Source organism: Micropterus salmoides, unplaced genomic scaffold (genome assembly GCF_014851395.1).
Source record: "Micropterus salmoides isolate LMB-PRFRI ecotype aquatic unplaced genomic scaffold, ASM1485139v1 Ms_hic_scaffold_7, whole genome shotgun sequence".
Taxonomy (NCBI): Eukaryota; Metazoa; Chordata; class Actinopteri; order Centrarchiformes; family Centrarchidae; genus Micropterus; species Micropterus salmoides.
Window position 1 is genome coordinate 11,754,598 of NW_024044459.1, and position 25,934 is coordinate 11,780,531.

The 25,934-nt window shown below is 39.4% G+C and overlaps 1 protein-coding gene across 1 annotated transcript in view; it reads left to right on the forward strand.

The window, feature by feature from the left end:
- Positions 1-470: 470 nt before the first annotated feature.
- Positions 471-25,934, forward strand: part of smarca2 (SWI/SNF related, matrix associated, actin dependent regulator of chromatin, subfamily a, member 2) — a 52,426-nt gene continuing 26,962 nt past the window's right edge. Inside the window, 20 exon segments of the mRNA XM_038702541.1 lie at positions 471-704; positions 1,782-1,911; positions 2,179-2,438; positions 2,440-2,569; positions 3,245-3,346; positions 5,301-5,553; positions 7,159-7,285; positions 8,000-8,173; positions 8,865-9,038; positions 9,833-10,003; positions 10,884-10,934; positions 11,369-11,499; positions 12,379-12,436; positions 12,742-12,836; positions 13,137-13,284; positions 16,781-16,944; positions 20,129-20,195; positions 20,307-20,417; positions 21,895-22,137; positions 24,135-24,248. Of these exon segments, the coding sequence (XP_038558469.1) occupies positions 471-704; positions 1,782-1,911; positions 2,179-2,438; positions 2,440-2,569; positions 3,245-3,346; positions 5,301-5,553; positions 7,159-7,285; positions 8,000-8,173; positions 8,865-9,038; positions 9,833-10,003; positions 10,884-10,934; positions 11,369-11,499; positions 12,379-12,436; positions 12,742-12,836; positions 13,137-13,284; positions 16,781-16,944; positions 20,129-20,195; positions 20,307-20,417; positions 21,895-22,137; positions 24,135-24,248 (2,937 nt within the window).

Genomic DNA, 25,934 nt, shown 5'->3' on the forward strand with positions numbered 1-25,934 from the left:
TACAAAGTAGACAAACAGCACATATTACAAAACAGAATTCTTACAGGCCACCTTAATTTTTACACAAATGCCACCCCAAGCAGACATCTTTTTCTGTATAGTCCTTAAAATAAAAATGTACTCTGAAGTGCCACAGATATAGAAAGACCTATACAATATAATCCTGTCCAATGAAACTACAGTGTAATTGGAAACACAGAGGAGTTGATTCAGCCCAATGGTCATTTAACAGCCTGTTTTTTTCTAAATAATAAGGGTTAATTAACATCTTTCATACAGGAAATGCAGCACAAACAAGAAAAGAGCAGAAAATATAAACAGTTAAAATATTAAAATGCATACAATTGTATGGTGGTGTAGGACGTTTCTGTGTATTGTTAACATAGTATTACAATCCTGTCCCTCCTTTCTTTATCTTTATCTCATTTTTTTTCTGAAGCTGTCTGGTGTCCTTTCCTGCAATTCGGTAGATGTCCACCCCATCGGACACATCAGGTGGTATGTCCCATCCTGGCCCTTCCCCGGGGGCAGGTCTATCCCCAGGACCCATTTTGGGCCCCAGTCCTGGACCGGACCCCTCACCAGGCTCTGTTCACAGTATGATGGGAGCCAGTCCTGGACCTGGAACACCAAACGCACCTCACGGCATGCAGGGCCAGGGACAAAGTGATTACTCTCAGGATAGCATGTATCCTATGCACAAGGTATAGTGTACCTACTGCTGTTACTACAAGGACTGTGTGCAGTAGTTATTTTATATCTATCAGAATTGGAACAAAAACACTAATGTGTGTCGCAAAACTGGAAAGTTGTCTTTCATGTGGCTCACACAGGTACACATAATAATACAGAAGAAAATATGTACCTTTAGCAAGAATATACACATGGTGTTAAAAGAAAAAGTACATATTCCGTATTTACACATAGAATTAAAAACTTGCTGTAAAGTGTATTTGTGCAATTAGTGATAATTCCTTCATGGTGTGTGATCATATTAATGGCAGTTGGTATGGATGAACTGACCTGGCCAGAGTCGTTTTATAATGGGAGCCTGGTGGGGGATGTTGAAATGAGATATGGAGGGGCCGTTGTGTGATGAGAGTTGTTCTACGTCTTTCTGCCTTGGTGTAGAGATCTGATAGTGAGGACTGTGTGGTGCCTATTATGTAACTTGCCTTGCATGGTTGATGATCAGAGAAAGTTTTGATTTGATTTTAACAGAGCGAAAGTTGTACTAAAATGTGATGTTAAAAGTGAGAACAGATACGAGTGACTGAACGACTGTGAAAAGTTTCCTATATATATCACCCATATTGTTTTATTGCAGATATATTGCTGTGCATATGTTGCCCGATAAGTAACAACAAATTCCAGTACAGAAATATCAGAATATATTTAAGAAAGTGTCTCTGGAAACAAAAGATACATGTCTTTATTACATTTCTATTAAGATCTATGTATTTATATAATGCATTGATGACAAAAAATTTCAGTTGGGCTATACTTTTTATATATTTTTTTTTTACATCTTTTGAGATATTTATCTATGCTGGAGTGGAGCTGGAGTCTTTTGAAAATTTTGGCACGTAGCACCTGAGAAATATTGCCTTGAGTATCATCAATATTGATATTTAATATGTGGAATGTTTAAGTGATTGACAATTTGATTCACTGTCTTTAATTTTGTAGGCATTGAGTTCAGGGTTCCATTAGAAATTACAGTTTGGGGGGAAGTATGTTGCATACAATGAATTAATCTTAATTATTTTTTCTAATTTCAGACCATGGAGGGAATGAATGACAAGACTATGGCAGATGCGATGCACTTTGGTCACATGAAAGGTGTGGGAATGAGATCTCTGCATAGTGGCATGGGGCCTCCACAAAGTCCTATGGACCAGCACAGCCAAGGTATCCTATCTATTTTTAAAACTAACAGTAGGGGGCTTTGTGAGTTGGCAAAATTCATTTAAATGAATTATGACTGTTTTATTAATTTATGTTCATAGTAAGGCATCTTTTATTTCTAAATAGCATCAGACAAATGTTTGATTTATTTTATGACCACTTAGGTGGGCTCTAAGCCTCCAAACCCTAGGTTGGGAACCATGACTTTAAGGCTACAAATGTAAATTTTAGCTATGTAAAATCATTAAAACATCTTCCTGTATACTGTAGGATACATGTCCCCCCACCCATCTCCCATGGGTGTCCATGAGCACGCTTCCAGTCCCATGTCAGGAGGTGGAGGTGGTGGGGGACCCACACCGCCCCACATGCCTCCCTCCCAATCAGGCCCTATGATGCCGATGGAACCCCAGGGAGCCATGCCCAACATGGGCCAGCAGGGCCGGGCCCCTTCTGCTTTCAGTCCAGTCCAGCTGCAGCAGCTCAGGGCTCAGATCCTGGCCTATAAGATCCTGGGCCGTGGGCAGCCTTCTGCCTGAAAACCTTCAACTGGCTGTTCAGGGCAAGAGGAGCTTACCCACAATGCAGCAGCAGCAGCAGCAACAACAACCGCTGCAGCAGCAGCAGGCGCCTAGTGCTAGTCCTTACAACAGGCCTGCAGGTAAGAAGATCCAGTTGTACAATGATACAAATGGTTTATTGTGATGCTGTGGGCCGCTTCAATATGAGCAAGTGAATGAATTCAACCTCAGTGTACTCCATGAAATGTGAGCCAGGCCACCTCAAAAACATGGATGGTTCGCATCTCATTGTGGCCTAGATTTTCACTAGAGAGCATCCACACATGTAATGTAACCTGGCAGTAGATGTAGCCTGGCAGCAACAGTATGTCAGCTTGCATTAAAAGTTAAGGTGTAATCATAGTTAGAGACTTGATAAATTCAAGCTTCTCAAATGCAAATAATTTTCAGTAAGAGCAGGTGTCTTCAGGTGTCAAGAGATGTTTTTGGTTTGTGTCAAACAAACAGTCAAAAGTTTGGATTTCAAAAAGCTTAAAATGTGTTGTGCGTCCAAAACATTTATTCGGTTAACAATGATATAAAAAATTTTGAGGAATGTGAGAAAGGAAACTGAGAAATGTCACATTTCTCCTAAAAAGAAAAAAAAAGTATTACAACAAATAAACAATAAAATAAAGAACACTTACCGTAGATACCATTTTCCCCCACAGACTCACATTATCTGTGTAATTCACAAAACAGGCTCAGAGAATTTGGCCTTACAATTTGAGAGTACAAGCGATTAATTATTAAAAAATATATTATTGTTTTGAAAGGTATGCCAATGGCACCTATGGGTGGTCCCCAGTCAAGTCCCTGCCCTACACCAGCCATGCAAGCACACAATCAAAGCACCGGACCCAAGCCATGGTCCGATGGTAAGTAAGTGAGCTGCAGTTAACTGTATGTGTGGACTAAAGCCACAGTGAGGTGCTATAGTTTTGTTTTTCTATACACCTTTTCATTCCACTTCATCATCTTCCTCCAATTTGTGAGTGAAAGAAAAAGGGTTTGAGTCTGAAAAGGGCTACAGCAGCTGTTTGATGTTTCTGTTTTGAGAGGAGACTTTGAAGTGACATGGGATAGTGTGGAAAGGAGCTGCAATCCAAGGTTGAATACAGTGTTAAAGCTTTGGCTTTGAAGATGCAGCATTTTCTGCTGGCCAGAAACAAGTGAGAAGCTAGTTGCTGTTACATTTATTCATTTAGCTGAAGCTTTTATCCAATTGCTATACATGTCAGAGGTCGCATGTTTCTGGAGCAACTAGGGGTTAAGTGTCTTGCTCAGGTGCTTGGTGGATGTCTCACAGTGGGAACCCAGGTCTCCCACACCAAAGGCAAGCATCTTATCTATGCGCCATCACCACCCTGTTAATGATCAAGACACAAATCCTAACCGGTAGACATAGAATACAGGGAAACAACCACAGTGATTTTGTGAACAATTATATATTTGTGCAAAATATTATGGTTTGAGTGAAATCAATTCCCAGTATGATGAGACATCGGAGTCTGCAAGTCTAGAAAGTCTCCAGTTTGTGACTTGTCCACTGAAGCAGTTCTTTCCAGTTATATTTTCTCTTGGTGCAATTAAAATGTGTTCTTTGATTTCCAAGCTTTTGAATAAAATTTTTGTTTTTTTAATAAATATTATAGTTTCTAAACATTCGGGCTGGACGCTGACTCGAAATGGGCAAGTGTCTAAAGTTCAGAAGGCCAGAGATATGGACAAGTTGGGGCATAGAGGGGCAGTGGTGCTGAGGTTAGCACTACTATTGAATCGGTGTGTGAGTCAGTCACACTATGGCGAGCGGTAATGAAGCAGTGGCGCTGGAAGACCCGCTGCAGGTTACTGGTCAGTGAATGTTACAACAACAATGGACAGGCAGTTGTGTATGAGACGAGGACCGTGTCTGTGCGCCACTGTTGTAGGGTAACGTTATGTGAATGGAAACATCCGACATGCTAACGCACATTAAACTTACATTACACAGATGCGCCGATCACCGGGAAGAGGAAAAAACTGCACAATTTCTTTTGTATTTTTGATTTCACACCATAAGAGTTCTTAATGCAACAGATTTGTAGTATAATATTTATTCCAGTCAGACAACAGTTTCATATTTGTGACATATATATCTATGAAATACATAGCTGTATCTCGTGAAATTACAGCCAGCGTTACACAACCAGCAACGCCACTTGTAGGATTGACCGGGAAACAGTTAAAGCCCTCATGGAGCCAAACATGGGAGGGGAAAGGCCCGTATTGTTATGTTTAGGTGACTGGTGCACTGTAAATATAAAAAAAAAAATAGTACTCATACTTGTTTCACTGAATGTGGTTTATATGTAGGACTAACTGCTTAGTGTGTAGGTGAACAAAGTTAATTTGTCTACAGATGTGTCCATGTCCCCTGATAGACTTGGGAGCTGAACATGGTGTTCAGCTGAAATGTTGGCTGTAGAGATTTTTAGTCAAATGCACAAAACTCAAGGCACTTTGCTTTGTTAAAGTACAAAAGTTAAAAAGCCTTCATTATCATGACTTCAAGATTAAAAACAAGACCAACATATGCTGCCAACACACCGGTCTTCATCAGGATCAAAACCCAGACTGTTTTAGAATTTTGTTCTTCAAAGAAGCAGTTATACTCAGAAGCACCTGCTTTGTGTTTCATTGGTATCAGATCCAAGTAGTGCTTCCTCTTTCGTTTTTTGTAGTTTATCAATATCATAATAACTCATGATTATTGTGAGATTTTGATAATCTTTGTAGCAACCTGCCCTACTGAGACATGACCCAATAACAGTCCAGGTCTTTCGTCTCCAGGTCAGAGTGGTGAAAATCAAGCCAACCCTCAGAAGCACCTCACCCCTGTTTCAAGTGGACGCCCGTCCCCTGCACCACCTCAGCCCTCGGCTGTGCCAGCTGGGCCCATGCCAGGCAGTTCAGTGGCCCCTCAAGCTCCCGGGCAGCAGGTGTCCCCCATGCTCCAGATGCAGCAGAAACAGAACCGCGTCACGCCAATCCAGAAGCCACAGGGCTTGGACCCTGTGGGGATCCTGCAAGAGAGAGAGTACAGGTATATAGTTTTATCATTTGTTTACAGCACAGAAACACTTTCTGCACATATGAGCAATTCTTTATTCTTATTAAGCCAGTCATTAAATTATTTCTTCAGAGACCCATTATGTCACATTGTTATTATATTTCTTCAGCAAGAACCATTAATTACCATTAATTGGCAGCCATTGTATTTCTAGCTGTGTATTAGCCTTTAATCACACGTTACTTGATTTTTACTAGGCTCATAATTGTATCTTAGCTCTGACGCTGACAATAAATCACTGATGGGTTACTTCAAAGGTCAAATTTTTGTCTTAAATGTTTATTTTAAAGGTTTTTTAATGAATGTAATTGTATAAAGATAATAAGATTTTTCATGAACTTGACAGCTCATAGTTGGTACGTCCTGTCCAGTCCTACCCAGTCAGACTGATGTTTGACTTTTATAGAGAATCTGACATGCCAGTACATTTCCAGAGTGAAGTACATTTCTTAATGGTGAAGAACCATTTTGTGTTGTAGCCTCCCTGGTCTTTGGTGAAGGTGCTGTGCATACACAATCACAACTCACTGTTTCATAGGCTGTATCATGAAAAACAGAGACGGCTGAAGGAGATATGATGAAGGTTCGCAGGCCTTAATCTTGCCGGGGCCCTAAGGCTTGTTTTTCTGCATACAGGTTCAAGGTTGTTGTTTTGATGATCTCGTCTTTGTGCTATCACATCACCTTTGACAAGCTGCATTGTTCAAGAAATGCTCACAGACCAGAGAGAGTTGACCTCTACTTTATCTCTAGTTTATCTGTCCAATGAGGCCATCTGAACAAACTATGGGTGCTACATTATAAGTAGTTGTTGATAAACATCTGAGTCACCCTGACAGTTATATAACCAATGCATCATGCAGTGTTGCTGTTGGGTTAGGTAAGCGACATTAGGATACTATAAAATAATAGTACTTAGAGTCGCACGCATAATGTGTGACTTCACCTGTTGTTTATAAAGCTGAATAGGTGACTGTAGGAACAGAACCAGTACTAGAAATAGCCCTCGTGAACTGGTTGTGTATCAAATACAGTACAGCAGGATTTCTCCTTTAATACAGTGAATTGTTCTGAAATCTCATAAATTCTGTAAAGTTTTGTACTGCACGGTAATTGATACAAAAGATTATACCAGTGTATTGCAGATTTGTTTTTCTAATAATCAATGATTTAGATTATAGCCTGACTGATGGACTGGAAATGGAGGTAGATACTGATATTGATATTTGGGGAGGAAACCCTATCTCTTTACCTCTAATTCATATGCGTATATCATATCCTAATACTCCTGATTCTGTCAGACCACTGCTCAAACACGTGCCATGAGTCAATTAACCAGTCAGCGACACTATAATAATAATAATCTAATAATTGTGTTTGTTGCATATCGTTGTCTCAGTACTTGCACTCTAATCTAATATCATACTCCTCTCTCCCCTTTTCCCTATCTGCCTCTGTACTGTCCGATTCAATAAAGGCAGGAATGTGTGCATTTATTGTGTGGTCTTTCCAGGGTCAAAAGACCTTTTTTAGACCAGTTTGTCATAGTTTGACTTCCATCTTCGTAATTTTACTCAGATTGCAAGCTCGGATTGCACATCGAATCCAGGAACTGGAAAGTTTGCCAGGCTCGTTGCCCCCTGACCTGAGGACTAAAGCCACAGTGGAGCTCAAGGCACTGCGTCTACTCAACTTCCAGCGGCAGGTACGCAGCAGTTGCCATGTCTCTTGTTCAGTGTGATTGCACAGAATATTAATTTACCCAGAATTACGCAGAATGCCTCACAGTTGGAGTGGGAGTTCAATCACTGACACAGCTTCAGGATCCATTGCTGATTTCCTCATCGACTCATGCTTATTCTGTCCACACAGCAGGTGTTAGCTTTCTGCCCTGGTTTTACTCTTTATGAACTATTTTAAGTTTCTCAGGATCCAAAGGGGTTGAAAGATTCAGATCAGATTTTTTGTGCTGTGTAATAATGCAGTTTACACTTTCTGTAATCGTGAAGTGACAGTTTAGTGTTGAAACAAGAGCAGTTGTTGTTGCCGTTAGTCTCTCCAATATCAGCTGTGTGTATTTAAATATTTAATACATATATAATAAATTCTACGATAAAAATAACTTCATGCATAATTACAAAACAAGCTTTTCATTTCAGTTGGATCACATTTATTTTTTGCCTTAGAGCACTTCCAGATTTGTGATATCTTCTCAGTGCATTACAGTTTTGAAGAAAATAACTTCCAAGTAGTTGTTTTAATTCAGACTATTAAAAATGAAATGATGCCTCATAAACTTCAGCTTTATGTTTTATTTTCAGTATGTTTTCTGTTCAAAATTTACTGTTAACATGTACAGTTTTGAGAGTATTGATACCACCCAGAAATTGATGTTTTGACGTGTAACCTATTACTCTAGCTTAGACAGGACGTGGTGGCGTGTATGAGGCGAGACACGACGCTGGAGACGGCTCTCAACTCGAAGGCTTACAGACGCAGCAAGCGGCAAACGCTGCGGGAGGCACGCATGACCGAGAAGCTGGAAAAACAGCAGAAGCTCGAGCAGGAGAAGAAGCGCAGACAGAAACATCAGGTGATTCACGCTAGAGTGTTTAGAATAGGTGTTGTCTTAGGAAGGGATCAGAGGAATTCAACATATCAACAGCAGCTGTTTTCCAATATGTGTTGTTCTCTCAATGTCCCATGAATGGTCTGGAAACAAGTGCTTTCATAGTAACTGTGATGTTGATACAAAATACAGTTGTGAATCACTTACTTTGAGCGTATGTTTAAAGAAAACTTCTGGTGATGGCGCAATGGATAAGACACATGCCTTTGGTCTGAGAGACCCGGGTTCAATTCCCCACTGTGACCCACGTACCATTGTGTCCCTGAGCAAGACACTTAACCTCTAGTTGCTCCAGAGGCGTGCGACCTCTGACATGTATAGCAATTGTAAGTTGGTTAGCATAAAAAGTGTCAGCTAAATGAATAAATGTAATACTTACACCAAATGTTTTCTGCAAGCTGCAAATGAAAAAGTTAAGTTGAAGAAGAGAAAACATTAAAACAACAGTTCTTGACAACCACATTCAAAACAAAATTTCATGTCAGAAAGCTAAAGGCATGCAAGCAGCAGCAGCATCAAACAATCTCTGCATGTTGAAATGCAAATGCAATACAAAACCGACAAAGAAGGCTGAGTGTGTCAAAACAGCGTTTACTGTGCCCTGTTGTCAAAATAGTATTTATTTTTCAATATGTTTTGTGGCTTGTTTTTTCAGGAATATCTCAACAGTATCCTTCAGCATGCTAAAGACTTCAAAGAGTATCACCGCTCAGTGTCCGGTAAAATGCAGAAACTCACCAGAGCTGTCGCCACCTGGCACACCAACACAGAGCGGGAACAGAAGAAGGAGACTGAGAGAATCGAGAAGGAGAGGATGAGGAGACTTATGGTAAGGACCTGAGAATCAAAATATATGTGATAGTGCACCTTTCAGAAATAAATATTGACCAGTGACCAGGTGAAAGACACGCAGCAAACTTTGACAAACATTGTGTATATACATTACAGTACCAAAGCTCTGCTTATATCACATGCTTACTTTTTAAGGTTTTTTTTTTCCTCTGGTGTACTGATGACCTGTACTGACCAATATACTGAATGCATCTAAATAGGGATGTACCAATCCTATTTCTTCTCTCCCAGTAGTGACTAAAGGCATTGGCTGATACCAAGCCCAACTCTCTCTCTCTCTCTCTCTCTCTCTCTCTCTCTCTCTCTCTCTCTCTCTCTCTCTCTCTCTGTCTGTGTGGATGGTTTCAATTATTATGTGTAAGGCCAATGTTATGACCAAAACATGTTCATGTCAATTTGACCCGATAAAGGTCTGAGAACCAAAACAGGAAACAGTGTACAGGACTTTTGGTTCTTTCACAGTCAGAGTTTGTGATTCGAGACACCTGACTATAAGAGGTTTTGGAGTTTTAAAGCTTTGTAGTAAATGTCATGATGACAGTGACTGGTATTAACTTGTATAGTTGGACGATGGGTCAGTATTTGCACCAACACTGATGTGGTATATTGGATTGATGCATTGGCACACCAGAGCAGCACTAATCATAGAAAGCATAAACCAACTGGATTTGAATCAGTTGTCAGGCTGTAGATAATATTTTGCCGATTGTTATCCTTAAGAAGCTCTGGTCCTCTTCCACCATTAACCTCCTATCACCATCCCCTGTTCAGGCGGAAGATGAGGAAGGATACCGAAAACTAATTGACCAAAAGAAAGACAAGCGTCTGGCCTACTTGCTGCAGCAGACGGATGAATACGTGGCCAACCTCACCACCCTGGTGTACGAACACAAAGCGGCCCAAGCTGCAAAGGAGAAGAAGAGGAGGAAGAAAAAAAAGAAGGTAGGAGGAGAAATGGTCAAGTGGCGGTTATTCTATAGGGTTTGTTTATGCTCATGGATGCCAGATTTGGATTCTGCTAGTTTCTGAAAAGCAAGGGTTTACTCAGAGGTTTTTATATTGCTTTTTTTCTCTATTTTTGTTTTACTATTGAGTCAGAAAAATAAAAAAAAACATGGAAAGAGCAAAGCTAATAATATGTTAGTCCATCGCTCAGTACTTTCTGGCTTCTTTACCGTGGCGCTTAGCTTTAAACCTGTTATTTCCTACAGGAGATGCACATCTTTTTGAATGCCTCGCACATATCTAGTTTCTTTATTATTGAAGCTTGTAAATTACTAAACATGTTTGGTCAAAATACAGATAAACACTTTATATTGGGGTTAGTGCTCAAGGTATATCAGTGTTGCTGGGTGAACATACAATCCAACCCTCCCTGGGAGCACCGACCACAGTTCAACTGTAAATTGTGCCTTATAATCACCTTAATCTCATGGTTCACTATTTTGTTAATTTCAAGCGTCTTCCAGAATGTTAATGTGGTCAATGACAACAAACCAATGGCCTTTTCTGATTTTATGCTTTAAAATGATCTTACAGTCAGATCTTACACCTGCAGCTTCTCACGACACCTTTCTCTAACCACATGTTGTGTCACCTCAGTTGAGCACGTGTGATGATGATCCTGAGAATAGACTAAAATGACTTTCCCCTTTTAATGGAGGAAACTATGCCATTTATGGCAAACAAAACCATTATAGAGCCACCATTACTGAGAGATGATGTATGTTACCGATACTTAAACACACCATGCTGTCACATACATTATAACTACATTTGCAACGATGTGTCAGCTGAGTGGGTTTATGTGTTTGATTTCTAGAAGGTGGATAGAGATGACGAAGGCACAAGCGCCATTGGACCAGATGGAGAGGTGAGCTGCAGTGCTTTATTTTGTTATATTTTTCTTTTTGTTGTGGTTTTGTTGCTATTTTGGTATTTAAAATCATTGTGTACATGTTGTCAGTTTTAAAGTGGCTATAATCAACATTTTTATAATCATGTATCAAATGACGTGTGTCATGTGGAAACAATGTCAAAGCTTGTAGTGATGAATCTACAAAGAATTGTCACCCAAATCCGCAGCTCGCCTCAGCTTTACAAAGCTATATAGTGAGTTCACCGCTGTCATAGCGCTGTTTTCGGCTGGAGCAGGCAGATGGTTGCAGAGAAAGAGCTCTAAAAACCAAGCAAGGATTTTGTTCTGTTAAAAAACCCTAAACACTAACATTTGTCTAAAGTGGACCAACATGAGTTCACTTCTGTCTATTTACACATGGTTCTCCTTGTGGTTTGTTTGTCCTCCAGCCAATGGATGAGAGCAGCCAAATGAGTGAGCTGCCAGTCAAAGTGATTCAGACTGAGACTGGGAAAGTTTTGCAGGGAACGGATGCTCCCAAATCCAGCCAGCTGGAGGCTTGGCTTGAGATGAACCCTGGGTAAGAATACACATTACTGCATAGAACTGTTATGCATCCCTGTGCATCCCTCTGAAATTAAAGTGATGTTTTGTTCCAGAGCTGAAACTGAAAATAAAATGGTCACTTCCAAGGGGGAAAAAAAGAGACTGGAGCACACTGACTGATTTGCAGCCTTTAATAGTGCAAACAGACCAACATTTCGACATCACTGTGTCCCAATCAGAGACGCCAACACATGATAATGGATCCAATAGTGGGAAGTGCCATAGCCATGTCCAAGCATCACACCATGTGTACTATAATCACCCCAGAAACAAAAGAACATTTCTCTCTCAAAGTCACAAAGTACAAAAGCACAAGTACTGCAGCCATCAAGTGTAATCAGATAGAGGAAACATGACAAATTCAGTTTTCCATTTAGGCCAAAAGGCTCAACTGTGTTAAGACCAGTATATTCCTCTCTGTGGAGCTGACTATGCCACCACCTCCTGGAGAGGGTTATACTTTTTCAATTCCCCAGAACGTTATTGCCACTGCAGAGCCATGGTTGGCCTGTACAAAATGTCTTTTGTGCATTTTGCGGTTATGTATGCAAAACATAACATGTAGACCTTTACACCTCTTTTAGTTTGCCCAACATAAACCACATTACAGGGACATTTCAGAATAGATTGTTTGTCAAAGTTGAGAGACTATTATACAAAAAAAAACCAAACCCTAACCTACCGTTATTACTACTAGTTAATTCTACTAAAAGATGTACATTATATTATATACTAAAAGATGTACATTATTTTTTGATGTGACATCATGGAGTCATAAAATAAATACTAAAGTAACTGTATATTCTATTGTCCTTGTTTTCCTCTTCCTGGCGTTTCTTTCTTTAAAAACCAGGTATGAAGTGGCCCCGCGGTCAGACAGCGAGGAGAGCGGCTCAGAGTTTGAGGAGGAGGTCAGTGACTTTCTCATTTATTTAACTCCCACAGTGGAGGGTTTTAAATTAGCCTCAATCTCCTGAACTTCTTTAAATCATGCAAATTTTATTAAATGGGATTAAGTGCACATCTCAGTCAGACCAACTCAACATATACACACATACTAAATACATACATACATCAGGAACCACCAGGGGGCTGTAGCTGTATGCACTGCAGATTATGATTTAGTTTCATCCTCAATAGAGCTACTCTGTGATCTGTCTGTTGTTATTGTAGTGAGTATGCTCTCAGCCATGTGTTATCCACTGTGCCTTAAAAGGAGGAAGAGGAAGCGGCCAAGGCAGAAACCGAGGAGAAGATGATCGATCCCAATGGAGTTGAAGTGTTTGTGACGGCGGCCAAGCACATCATCGAGTATTGTATTACTTACCCACTATCCCAGATTTACTTGAAATATATCTTTTATATATATATATATATAACATGTTTTTTGGTTTCAAAGGAAAATTCCAGACACTTAGATTAAAGAAAAAATAAATAAAGTTCAGGTAGACCTTATAAACATGGCATTTTCCTCAGGAGCTCTGGCTGTACTCCCACTGAGTTCCTGACGCCAGATCCAGCTAAGCCTCAAAACTGATCATTAAAATCAATTCCAAAGAGCACAGTTCAGTCGAGGTTAGAGGGGTTTCAAATACTCTTCTCTTTTTCCAGGTCAGCCAAGCAGGATGTGGATGATGAGTACAGTGTTCCTACTGGACAAACCAGCTCCCAGTCTTATTATGGTGTGGCCCATGCTGTCATTGAGAGGGTGGAGAAGCAGTCGTCGCTGCTGATAAACGGCACACTCAAACATTACCAGGTACATACGTGCACACGTGTACACATATACTTGCATTCCCTCTTATTTTGTAGACTTTTGTAACTGTTATATTTAGTTCTCACTTTTGAACAGTGATTGTTGTTATTTTTAGATTATTTGTTACCACAATGTGTTTTAAAAGAGTGTCAGATTTAATATTTATCACCTTCCTGCCAAACATCCTTTTTTATTCAAAGAGCAAGCAAACAAAATCCCATCTTAATTTTTAAGTGTCATTTCTTATTTGTGTTTCTGGCTTTGATTTTTTCCAACTCATCCATCCATGACTCATGAATGCAAAACTGCATTTTGAAGCCTTCTCTCAAATCATGGATGACGAATTGTCCTTGAATTAATCACCAAGGAAGGTTTTTAAAATGGCAGCTGATTTACGACAGTAATTTAAGAAACAAAAACAGAGGTGACTGTAATAGAAATACTGAAGTAAATGAAAACAATCCGCTTTGCAGTCATGAAGTAGTTGGCAGGAATGTAAAATACATCATTTTTAGGTAGAAACAACATACAGATCCAGTATGCTACACTGGGCCACAATGTCAAACTATGTCCAAGGGTTTTGGTAGTGGTTCTTTCACTGGGGAAGATGTTGTTCTTGTAGTTAAATTTTGTTCGACCTCAGCAGCAGGAAATTTGTGAGTACTTTTTTGACTTTTGGCTTGAGCAGGCAGGACATCCTAAATGTTTTTGGACAGCTTATCTTGGTGCTGGCTGCCACGTGGCCCAGCGCCACCACCACTAGTCACGTCTGATTTGTTTTGATTGAACAGCTTTATGAGTGAAAATGTTAATTTGCTCTGTGGGGAACTTTTGCAATCTACTACTTTATATAATATACTTTTAGTGAAATGCCTTAACAAGGATGTTCCTTTGTCATTTATGTATTAAGTGAGCAAGCAGGATGATGACTTCAGCCTCCTCTGTTTTGTGATGTTGTGTGTATGGAAAGTAAGGCTGGGTGAAAATGTTATCACGATAAAAACATTTCATACCATTCGATATCAGTAATTATCACAATAAATGTCAAATCATTATTTCTTTCAGGTTTAAAGGCAGATTTTTGCTCCTGAGTGAAAATTGAAGAAACCAGATGGTTAACTGTGTGGTTAAAGTTTTATTTACGGTCAGAACGTGATAAACACTTAATTATGATAAAATCTCTTTTCAACAAATATGATGAGTAAATAGTTTTTCAGTCCCTTTTCCTCAACAAAATAAATATATTACTAGAAAAATTAAGTGCTTATTTGTTCCTGATTCAAATTAATTCAATCAAACATTTATTGACGATATATTGAACATATTGTTATTGAGGAAAAGTATATTGCTATAATTATCATTATTATTATTGCCCAGCCGTAATGGAAAGGCCGTAGTTCTTCTGCTGATCTTCTGGCCGTTTACACACACTCGATGCTGGCCGAGCTCTGGGAACAGAAACAGGGCCCACCTCTGTGCTTGTCAGTTCTCCTAAATGTTGCTGCACAGTTGTAAAGACCTGGAGGGTGTGACCAAACGTATCTGTTGCTAGGCAACTGAATGCTCAGTCATGTAATTTTAAAGACAACTGTCTGCTTATAAATATGCTACCAAACTGTTTTCCAGCGTGGCACTATACTCTCGTCTCTGCTATAGTTAGTGGGAATGGCAGCAAAAGATAGTATATTAGAAGAGATAGGGAACTGGCAATTGAATACTGCCAACATTTATCTTTCTTTCAGACAAGTTGCAGTCCTAGCACTCCTCTGATTTATGGCGTGTCAGGCTTTAAATGAGATATGGCAGCAGCTCCTTGGGGAAATTGGAGAAATTTCTGCAGTACAATAATTGGATCAGTTGTCTGCTATGCCAACAGCAGTCTGTGTAACAAACCTGAAATAATTTACAGAAGCTAAGCTACACATTAATATAGTTTTCAGTTTATCAGTTCTTATAAATAGTACCCTCCACCAGCCTTTATTTCTGTGGAATTAGCTCTGCTGTGAGGCATGCTGGTAATTGGGTGGAGGTCCCCTTTTCTGCTGCCAGTGCCCTTGTGCCCTTTCCTGCTTCTTCATACTGTCTTTTGCTTGTTGTTTTCCCCAGGCCAGAGGCAAGCTACACAGTTGATATTTTGCTACCACGCTTGAATCACTTGGGATATAAAATGCCAAAGTGGCAACAAGATCAAAGTGCATTTACAAAATTCACTATGAAAAGAATTTAATTTGCTTCTTTAGACACATTTAAAGGTTTTTGCCATTACATGTAGAAGAAACAAATTTAAAAGTCCACTTTTGAATTATTTACTAGTAGAGCTGAAACAATTACTTAGTTAATCAATTATCGTCAGAAAGTGAATCAGCAGCTATTTAGATATTGAATAATTAATGCCATTTTTCCAAAAAGAAGGCCAAATATTCTTCTGCTTCTCAGCTGTGAAGATTTGCTAATATTGAATTTAAAGATCCCCACCATCCAAAAATGTATTTTTCTTATGTTTATGTCCCCTAAAATGTCAGAGTTTGACTTCTGACTTCAAACAACATGAACAAATAAAAGATGCTAACTACACTTGCCATTCTGATACCTCAGCTTAATGAAGCAGCGGAGGAGAGAGGACATTCATTCATAGATCCAGAATTTCTCAATGAGGGAGAAGGAGTATATTTGCTTCCAGCCCCATTTCAGAGTATTAAAAAATTTATCTGGAGGGAAACTTAAAAAATCTTTGGTCACCTTTGGTTTTAGGAACTTGCAGTTGGCATTTTTCATTATTTTCTGATGATTAAAAATTCATTGAGAAAACAATTCACAGGTGAATCGCTAATAAAAATAATCGTTACTTGCAGCCCTATTTTCTAACCTTTTAGGCTATGTTCAGACTGCAGGCCAAAGTGACTCAAATCCAATATTTTTTGTTTTTTTAACATGTTATGTTACCCAGATCTGATCTTTGTATGACAGTGTGAACAGGCCAAGTCACATGGAATCTGATCTTTTCCAGTTCGGATTTGGGCCACTTCATATGTGGTCCAAATCCGATACAAATCGGATCTGGGGAAAATATCGGAATTGAGCATTTAGGCCTGCAGTCTGAACGTAGCCTTAGACTTAAAGTGCCTGGACAGATTTAACAAAAAAGAGCAGTGCGTGTCATGAAACATGTTACATATTATGCCTACTAACCATCTGACCTCCCCATAGTTTTTTTCATTTAGTATTCAGATTGTCATGCCTGCCCTTGAAAACAGTGTAAAGTTTGCCACTTAAAACATTTAGTCTCTTTGACATGCAATTAGATATAGAACATGTAAGTTTCCTTGATAATTTCCTTGAACACTGCCTAAAGCGTTCTCTGTCTTGAATCTGTCTGTGGGTTTCTTGTCTTTTATGTGCTGGAGGAGTAGAAATATACATACAGATGTTGTGAAGATATTATGCTATTTTCTCTGCAAGCAAATGCTTAGGCATTCCTTTATTTCTCTGTGTCATCTAGACCCAGGGCCTGGAGTGGATGGTGTCCCTGTACAACAACAATCTAAATGGCATCCTGGCTGATGAAATGGGCCTCGGCAAAACCATCCAAACCATCGCACTTATCACCTATCTAATGGAGCACAAGAGGATCAACGGCCCCTTTCTCATCATTGTTCCTCTCTCGTCAGTACTTCTCAGCTAACGTATATCACAAGTCTTTTGCGCAGTGTTTTTAGTGTCTAAAATTACATAGGAAATAATTTTAGGTTGAAATAAGCCAACCATGTTAGTCTAAATCACAAGATAGGGCTGAAAAAGAGAAGTGTAAGGAGCAGGGGATCGACTCACCGACTTTCTGATTATTGGATGACCCGCTCTACCTTCTGAGCCACAGCCACCCAAGAACAGGGGGGAGGGGTGGAGTCCCACACCTGATTTAGACACTGATGCTTCTTTTGGCTCAAATTAAATTCAGGTGTCAGGTGTGCACACTCATCTGCAGCGATGAGTCAAAGTACACAGCAAACACAAACTGTCTACTGATTATAGGGTGAGCCTTCCCCCTCTTTTTCCTAACACCTGTTTTTTGAAAAATCAAGTGTTTTGAACATTAGAAACACTTGTCAAAATGTCTACCAGTCACATTCTCAGTCTGTTTGAGCTCCTCATCTTGATATTCAGTGACAGCAGCATGTTGATTCTTGGCCCTTGACAGATGATTAGTCCCCTGTCTGTTTCTGTAGTAAAGACATCAGAAGAGTATTTTGACTTGTTTTCACTCTTTGGAATTTTTTCCTTTTGTGGGAGCAAAATGTTACACAAGCCTTCAGACACTTCCAGTACAAACAGACTTGAAGAGACTCACTAGCCTACCAACATTAGGGCCTAGGTCTGGGCGATATGGACCAAAAGTCTGTGTCAGCAGGCATGCTTTTACTAATTGTAGTAGCTTGTTTCTTATTTCACCGTTTCACCATTCAATTATAGTTCTTTCTCCACCTTATTTAAGTGTCACTCACTTATTGAAACTACCTCCTTCAGTTCTCAGCTGCAGATACGTCAGCGTGCCCTGCTTCTTTCCTTCTCTCTCTCTCTCTTTATGTCTGCTCCGGTGGCTTTCTCCATCAGTAGTAGGCTACCTTACATAAAGTCTCTGGAAAACCCCCCAGACAGAACTCATCTTCTGGACTTTTCCACCCGCTATTCCGTTTAAAACAGCAGCTGCGCCGCATGTTGAGGAGGCGTGTTGATGACGTAGCCTATCAAAACAAAACCAACATGGTAGCTAACGAATGACATCTGCACTGGTGTGTTCACTGTCGCTTTACCTGGTTGTAAAATATCCACCGTGTCGGGCCTTGTAACATAATAACTGTGTTTCTCTAATAAATGCCACAGTGCGTCGCCAAATACACCATGGCGGCCTGCCGAAGTAAAGTGTATGTGTAAGAAACACTGACTGAACCGTTGTTTTCTTTTTACAAGCCAGTTCTTCCCAGTGTCGACCTGCACTTTGTCTCCCTCCATGTTGTAGAGTTTGTGAGCTTAGGGGGGGGCTGGAGACGCAGAGGGAGGGGCGGTGCTGCGCGGTGAGGGAGAGAGAGGAGCAAACGCTGGCAGGACTTTACAGAAACATATTAATTAACCAACATCAAACTGTATCAATATCAATGGTATTGTCAAATTTTTTTTTATCTCTTTTGAAATTATATTTGCAGTAATACTGCCCAGCCCTATTAGGGCACAAACAACTCATAATGCAACACTCTTCAGGAGCTTTTGTTATGCAAGCACTGCATTCAAAAATATTATCTCATGTTGAGTGAATACATGACCTATACTGTGTCTCAGTTTGCGTTCTTCCATACTTACAGTTGCTGTTTTGAGCATGTAAGTGCATTCACACTGACAATTATGGAAAAATGTAGTGCACTATAGGTAACTGGATGGTGTACTCATAACAGTAAAGTGAATAACATTTAGCACCCTCAGTGGTCACCATCTTGGCTACATAGCAGAAGGGGAGGGAAGATGCAGCGATTGCAATTGCTCTGGTGGAAACAGCGCTATACAAATGTGAGTTATACATTTTTCCCCACCATTTACTACTATACTGTTGTTGGCTAGACGTCATCAGTATGTTTATTGGGTCCATTTGGCGCTAATGCTCTGTCATGGTCAATTGTTGTGATTGTTGTTTCCCGTAAATGGAGTTTTTGAGACAACACTACCCTGTCGAAGTACATAGTTTACACAGTGTAAAACATGGAAGTGTTTTAACAGAAGTATCCGAATTGAGACACAGCACTGGACTTTCTTAAACATCATTTTCAGAAAAAACAGCGTCTTCAATCTCGGCCATATGGAAGATAGTGCTTGCTGCAATTTGGAGTGCACAAAACTTAACATTCCAAACAGTGAAATAGGTTTTCAAAAAACCTGGTGTTAAACATTAAATTATTCAAGGTCAAAATGAATATTTTTTAATTGTCATGTTTGTCTTAACAGTACTCCTTTCAAAATATGAGAATCTCTTTAATAATTCATTTAGCTTCACGGAATGTGTGATTTCCCTTTCTGTTTCCCAGCATTAATCCCTTCAAATTCTTCAAACACAAATCTTTCCAGCTTTCACTTGGAAACAACAGGAGACCACCTCTCAAAAGAGGTCCAAAGTGCAGTTGTTTTGTATCTTAGTTTCAACGTCACTCTCAAAAAAACATTACATTATAGGGAAAATGGTGTGTTTTAATTCCCAATTTTACATTTCACCTAATTAGTTGTGTTTTTTGTTCATAATTAACAACTGCAGGCAACAACTGCAGGCGTTAAAATATTAAAATGTCTTATGCAATACCTGTTTTTCATCATTATTTAGGTTTTTTGTGCTTTTTAAAGTCAAGCTGAGCACATCAGAGGCCTAAATTTGAGCTCAGGGCCACTGTGTTAAATTTTTTAATATGCAGAGTGAAGTAATGTGGAGGAAAGCCCTCTTTGTTGTGGTGTGTGCTGGGAAATTGAAGTTAATGCTCACAGACTGATCGGGAGGAGGTGGTGGCGGTAGTTTTGAACAAAGCCCTGTCTAAGAAAAGTCTCTCATTGTGAGCTGCAATCCATTTGACCCTTTGGAAAGCTATTTTGCTTCGTCACTGCAAGGAATTGTTTTCCTTTTGTTTTTTTCCCAGTAAATTATTGTCTAAACCTTCGTTTATGCATGATTTGTCAAGTTGCTCTTTTCTCTTCTGTTCATGTTTTAGCTAACCTGACCCAACAGTGCGTCTTCAATTGCTCTATAGTCAGACCATGTTCTTACATGAAACCTCCAACACCTGTAGTGATTGTCACTGATGTCTCTGTTTTTCCCCAGGACTTTGTCTAACTGGGTTTATGAACTTGACAAGTGGGCACCCTCTGTGGTCAAAATTGCTTACAAGGTAAGAAAAATCTGTTTTTGTACTTGTACTTACTCCTTCCCATCTAATACGTTCTGATTGCTTTTGGTGGACTTATGGCAGGAAGTCTTTTCTTTGTCTCCCACATGGAAGGGTACCCCTGCTTTGCGCCGTGGGCTTGTGCCTCAACTCCGCAGTGGGAAGTTCAATGTCTTGCTGACTACCTATGAATACATCATCAAGGATAAGCAAATTCTGGCCAAGGTGAAAGAAATCAAAGCTTTGTCCTCTGTATAATTATGAACGCACACACGCACACACACACAGGGTCCCGCACAGATACATACTTTCACTAGAACTTCACTAATCAGTAGTTAAATGATTATGATACCTGAGATGCTAGAGAGGTGCTAGAAAGAGTTTGAAAGTCACGTTTTATGACTGACGGTGTATAACTGAATTGCTCTGCACTTGTAGAAAAATGGTAGCATCATTAGACTTGCATAGGCAAACTTTACACCAGTACTAAACTTTAAAACATGTCAGCTCTTGCTGTTCCAATTTAGCAATGAGCTGTAATTGACTAATCGGTCTATTATTACATGAAACAACCATTGATGCTGTATTTCCATCACGTTTTTAAAAAAATTTCTCCACCATTTGAGGTTTGACTGGTGCTCTTTTATCTAGCTGCTCCTCCTTCTTCTGCAGTGTAATAATCACACCTGACTGGAGAATTTGCGCAACCTGCAGCTGATCTCAATGAACCAACTCTTAATATTTGTTATGACAGTAGTAGTAGTAATGGAAATGTAAGTTCACCATGTTTTTAAAAGATTTTCTGAAAAGTTGATTTAAATCTTTGCTACTTTTGGATGGAAATCTGGCTACTGTGCAGTGAAAGCTGCACTTTAGCAGTATCTACACAAGATACGTTCAGGCACAGTATTAAGTGAAGGTCACCTGTGTTTTGGCACATTGATATACGAATAAAGCACAAATGAAACAAGATCTGTTCTCTTAGATACTCATGACTAAACTCCTGTGTAGACAGGACAGTGTAAGTTGTTGCCAGATGTGTTTGTTTGTTTCTAAGGCACAGTCCGGTATTTTTGCCACAGTATGTTTAGAGCTAGGAATGTTTTATATTTAGGTACCTACTTTCCCATCGTAATGAAATGGAAGAAGGGTTGCGTGGATGCATGGTTGAAGAAGAATATTGTGGCATAAGAATCTCCTTAAAACCAGCCCCCTGTTCAGTTAATGACAGTGCAGGTGCATACTTAAGTGGCCTCTGATTAAGTCACTGCAGCTGTACAGCCATATATATATTACTATATTTCTGGATTTTGGTTTCAATAACAGTACAGCTTTGAATTACAACTAAGTTTTAGAAATTCTGTGCCAGCTTCAGTTAATGTAATTTGGTGGCATGGAGTCGAAATAATTCACAGATTAAGCAAAAGTTGTGCTGTGTTATCAAAGGAGGAGTAAATGTGAATTTGTTCACATCACTTTAAAATGTGAGCATAAACAATTATTATATGCATATGAATTAAGAGAGACAATAAGAAAGTAACCTAAGGGTGGTCAGAGTAGGAAATCAACATGTTCTTATCTGCATCCACTCCTGAGCTCCCTTGTGATCAAACATATTTCTAATGCAAATTTGGAGCTGTTGATTTTCACTATTCCAAAATGTTTAAAAAATAGGGTCCAATAAGTTAACTTCCTCACACAGATTCGTTGGAAGTACATGATTGTGGATGAGGGTCACCGTATGAAGAACCACCACTGTAAGCTGACCCAGGTGTTGAACACCCACTATGTGGCTCCCCGCCGACTCCTCCTCACCGGTACACCACTGCAGAACAAGCTGCCCGAGCTGTGGGCCCTGCTCAACTTCCTCCTGCCCACCATCTTCAAGAGCTGCAGCACCTTCGAGCAGTGGTTCAACGCCCCGTTCGCCATGACAGGAGAGAGGGTAAGTATTGTGTGTGGCGTTTATCTTGAATCTTGAACCTGATTCACAGTGAGAACAAAACATCTAAGGCTACACAGGCAGAGTTGTTTAAGATTTAATTTGATTTTATATTGGATTGTTAATTTGATTAAGTAGCAGATAAAAAACAACTAAAACTCAGAGGAACATCTGAAATAAATAGACATTCACCAAAAATTTAGAGTACCCTGTGAACAACTTTTTAAAAATACTTCTTGTTGTATAAATGTATAACTTTTTGATTGTTTTTGAGATGAGTTGTACATTTGAACATATACTGCCACCCATGTTTTACTAAACATGGATTTACTGCACATCTTCTGAGGGCTGCCTTTAAATCTGTTTCCCCTGAAGTTTTCTTCCCTTCACAGTAATTACACCTGTCATTTCAACTGTAGTTATTTACTGTAAGTGATGAAAAGTATACAGTTTAGTATAACTGACAAGTTATATATGAAGCTTCTTCACAAGTTCTGATTCTTTGATTCTTGATTCTTTACTCTTTGTTCACAGAAGGTTATAGTAGGATGAGCTGTTCATCTTCATTTGGCATCTTGTCCAAGGCCAATTTGCTATAAACAAAGGGAGATTCTTATGTTTCCAAACCAGTAGCTGAAATATAGGCAAAAACAGCTGCTTCAGCTGGTCTCTTCATGTTAAGTTGTTCTTACCTCTCAAAGATTCAACAAACAACTAAGTTTGCAAATGTGTTTCCGAGTGTGCTGTAACCAGGCATGGGCCAGTATGAGGTTTTCACGGTACGATAACCTTACCTTAACCTAAAATATCACGGTTTCACAGTATCGTAGTATTGTGATTATAGCTCTAAAATGTGTTTTTAAAGAAAAAAATAATAATCTGGTACAATAATAATAATAAGATAGAGAGAGCGTGAGACACCCGTCTGTTGTATGGTGTGCACCACGAGCACCAGACACCAGTGCCAGCAGTTTTTTTTTCCTTCTTGTGTTTTTAAATGTTGTGATTTTTAACAGATGTACACAATGTTAGAAGCTCAATTTAATTATTAGCTGATGTTAGTTAGTTAATTTAGCCATGTTTTCTGCCTCGGTAGCAAGCCAATAATATTTATTTCACCAGTGTCAAACATGCTAACTCTTGGCTTGTTGCAGTTGTTAAATTCATGATAGTGTTACCTTGAATTTAGCGAAGAATGACAGGTGGTGCTCTCGTAAAGGGGATATCATATTTTCCTTATTCAGGGTTTTTCCTGGCTCAGAATGGGCCTTTGGGGGTTGACTTTGCGCGACAGTAAGCATGGCTGTTACGCGTACAATAAAGACAATGAGTTAACATATGACCGAAATCTGTGCATTGTCTTGTTATTTCTGACCATTTGATAAACAAAATATATCCCTCCTTCGGCCATCCTACACACAAGTGACTGACTGCTCACACCAACTAGATGGGGAGGGGTCACGTTACACTCTATGCTGCACACAACCTGCGTGATTCCTGCGCTTTCCATCTTTGACGAGACATTAAAAAACAGGTCATTCCGCAACTGTATAACGGAAAACTTTTGTGGTTTTGAAACCTTGAGTTTTTCATACTGTGGGATACCTTGAAACAGGTAACTGGCCCATGCCAAACTGTAACCAGCAGGTCAAGTTAAACAAATCTAAACTTTTGGTGTACACCCCCTCTGTTCGGCGTAACTGTAGAATTCCATGCTGAAAAGTCACAGTACACCACATGAACAATGAAGGAGGTGCACGCAAAAAGGTATTTTTTCTACGATAATGTTTGACAAACGTGTTTACTGCATTTCTTCCTCATGAAACATTTGCAAAGCTTATATATGTTGTGCTTTGTTTACGACCATTTTTACTAGGTTGCAGGTTTTTTTCACTGCTTTTGCTGGTGTATTGCTACACTTATTTGCACATTACTACTATCAACTGAGCAAAACATTATGTGATATATTATCACATATGCTGTATTTCTGACTTTTTCAGGTTGACCTAAATGAGGAGGAGACCATCTTGATTATTCGGCGTTTGCATAAGGTGCTCCGCCCCTTCCTGCTCCGCAGACTGAAGAAAGAGGTGGAGTCACAGCTGCCAGAGAAGGTAAGTTTGAACTAAACATTTCTACTTTGATTTGATGTAGCTTGATAATAATTGAGTCATGGTTTGCAATGCAGAAACCCAGCACTGCTGTTTGACTAAACTGTTTTAATTAAATAAGTACATTCCAAGTAAAGTAAGTACATTGGCATACGTAATTATTATTAAAACATTATTTTTTTTTATAAAGGATAATATGGCGCCCAGTGGCGTGGCTAATAAATTCTGCAGTGTATTTTCATAACAGCACAGGGCCTGGTGTCTTTTCTTTCATATTTCATGGTCACATACGATCAATCCAAATACAAGCAGGTTTTTATTTCTTAATTTGGGGCACTCTCGACTCTTTACAACCTTGAAATTAACACTACTTTATTACTTCAGCAATTATTATGGGCTGTAGCCTTCTACATGCTGGAGGGAGCTGTAAATATTATTTAAGAACAGGGATGAGGCCACTGTGCCTGAAAATAATGTGCATCCCTTCCTCATCAGGTTCAAACCAGGCCTGGGTACAAATTAATTTCACAAGGCAACTGTTATCAACTTTACATCTGACTTTAACTGCAGTCTTATTTGTAACACATCAAATTGAATTTAATAAATGGGAAAAATATTTTTGGTGAGTGTATCATCTCGTCAGCTAACGGTGATTTTAGTAATTGAGAATTCTACAGATTATTTCATCTAGTAATCATATAAGAAGTACTTTCGCTTGGCGCCCCCTCAGTACAGGGATCAGCTGTGTAACTCATGACTGTGACATTACAACACAAACACGGCCCGACCAGACGGGGAACAATAACAACAAATGCACGTTTATACATTTACAGCAGAGAATTGCGGCTAGCGTTCAACTCAACAGTCAATCAGGATTTCAGTTAAAAACTAAAGTTGATGTTACTGTTAACTTTTTTGGGATCCGCTCTTTCTGATCAGATGCTGAAGCATTTCCGTCGTGCTGTTGCGGTAGGCTACATTAGTTTAGTTTTACAGTGGACAGACTAACATTACAGAGTTGTTAATCCTACACTTTCTGTGTTTTTTTCGGGCCGGTCTTTTCTTCGTCCCTCCTATTTTTTTTTCTCCCTTCCTTTGCAAACAGTGCCATCAAATCACGTCGAGTTAACTTGATCACAGCGTAAGCGCTATGTGCGTCAGTAATAATTGTCCGTGCAAAACAGTGTGCTATATAGTTAAATGGATTAAACGAAGGATCAATACAAAGAATTTGTGTTGATGCATTTTAGTAATTTGATTATTTGAATAACTCAATAAATCGTTTCAGCCCTAAATTGAATCGATGAGAACAATCCCTGTTTCTCGACTGCGCGATTGATTAGTAAATTAATCTAATCTTTAATAATAAACTTTAATAAAAAAATTTTAATCTAAATAAATATCAAAAACTGGTCTCAATAATTTAATATTATGTAATTTTATTTAAACATGGAGGCGATGAAGAGAGAAAATACAATATAAGAGACTACTACCAACGTAAATCATCCTGACATATCATGAATGTGTGGGTGTGAAAAATGTAAACACGGTGCTGTCCCGCTGCCGTCACAAAACAATGCTTTCACTTCATGTGTTCATGCTGCTTCACATGTTGCTGCACAGCAGTTGTTTGACTTGTTACAGAGCACCACGTAGTTGGGTCTCTGTCTGACTCCGAAACTTTAGATG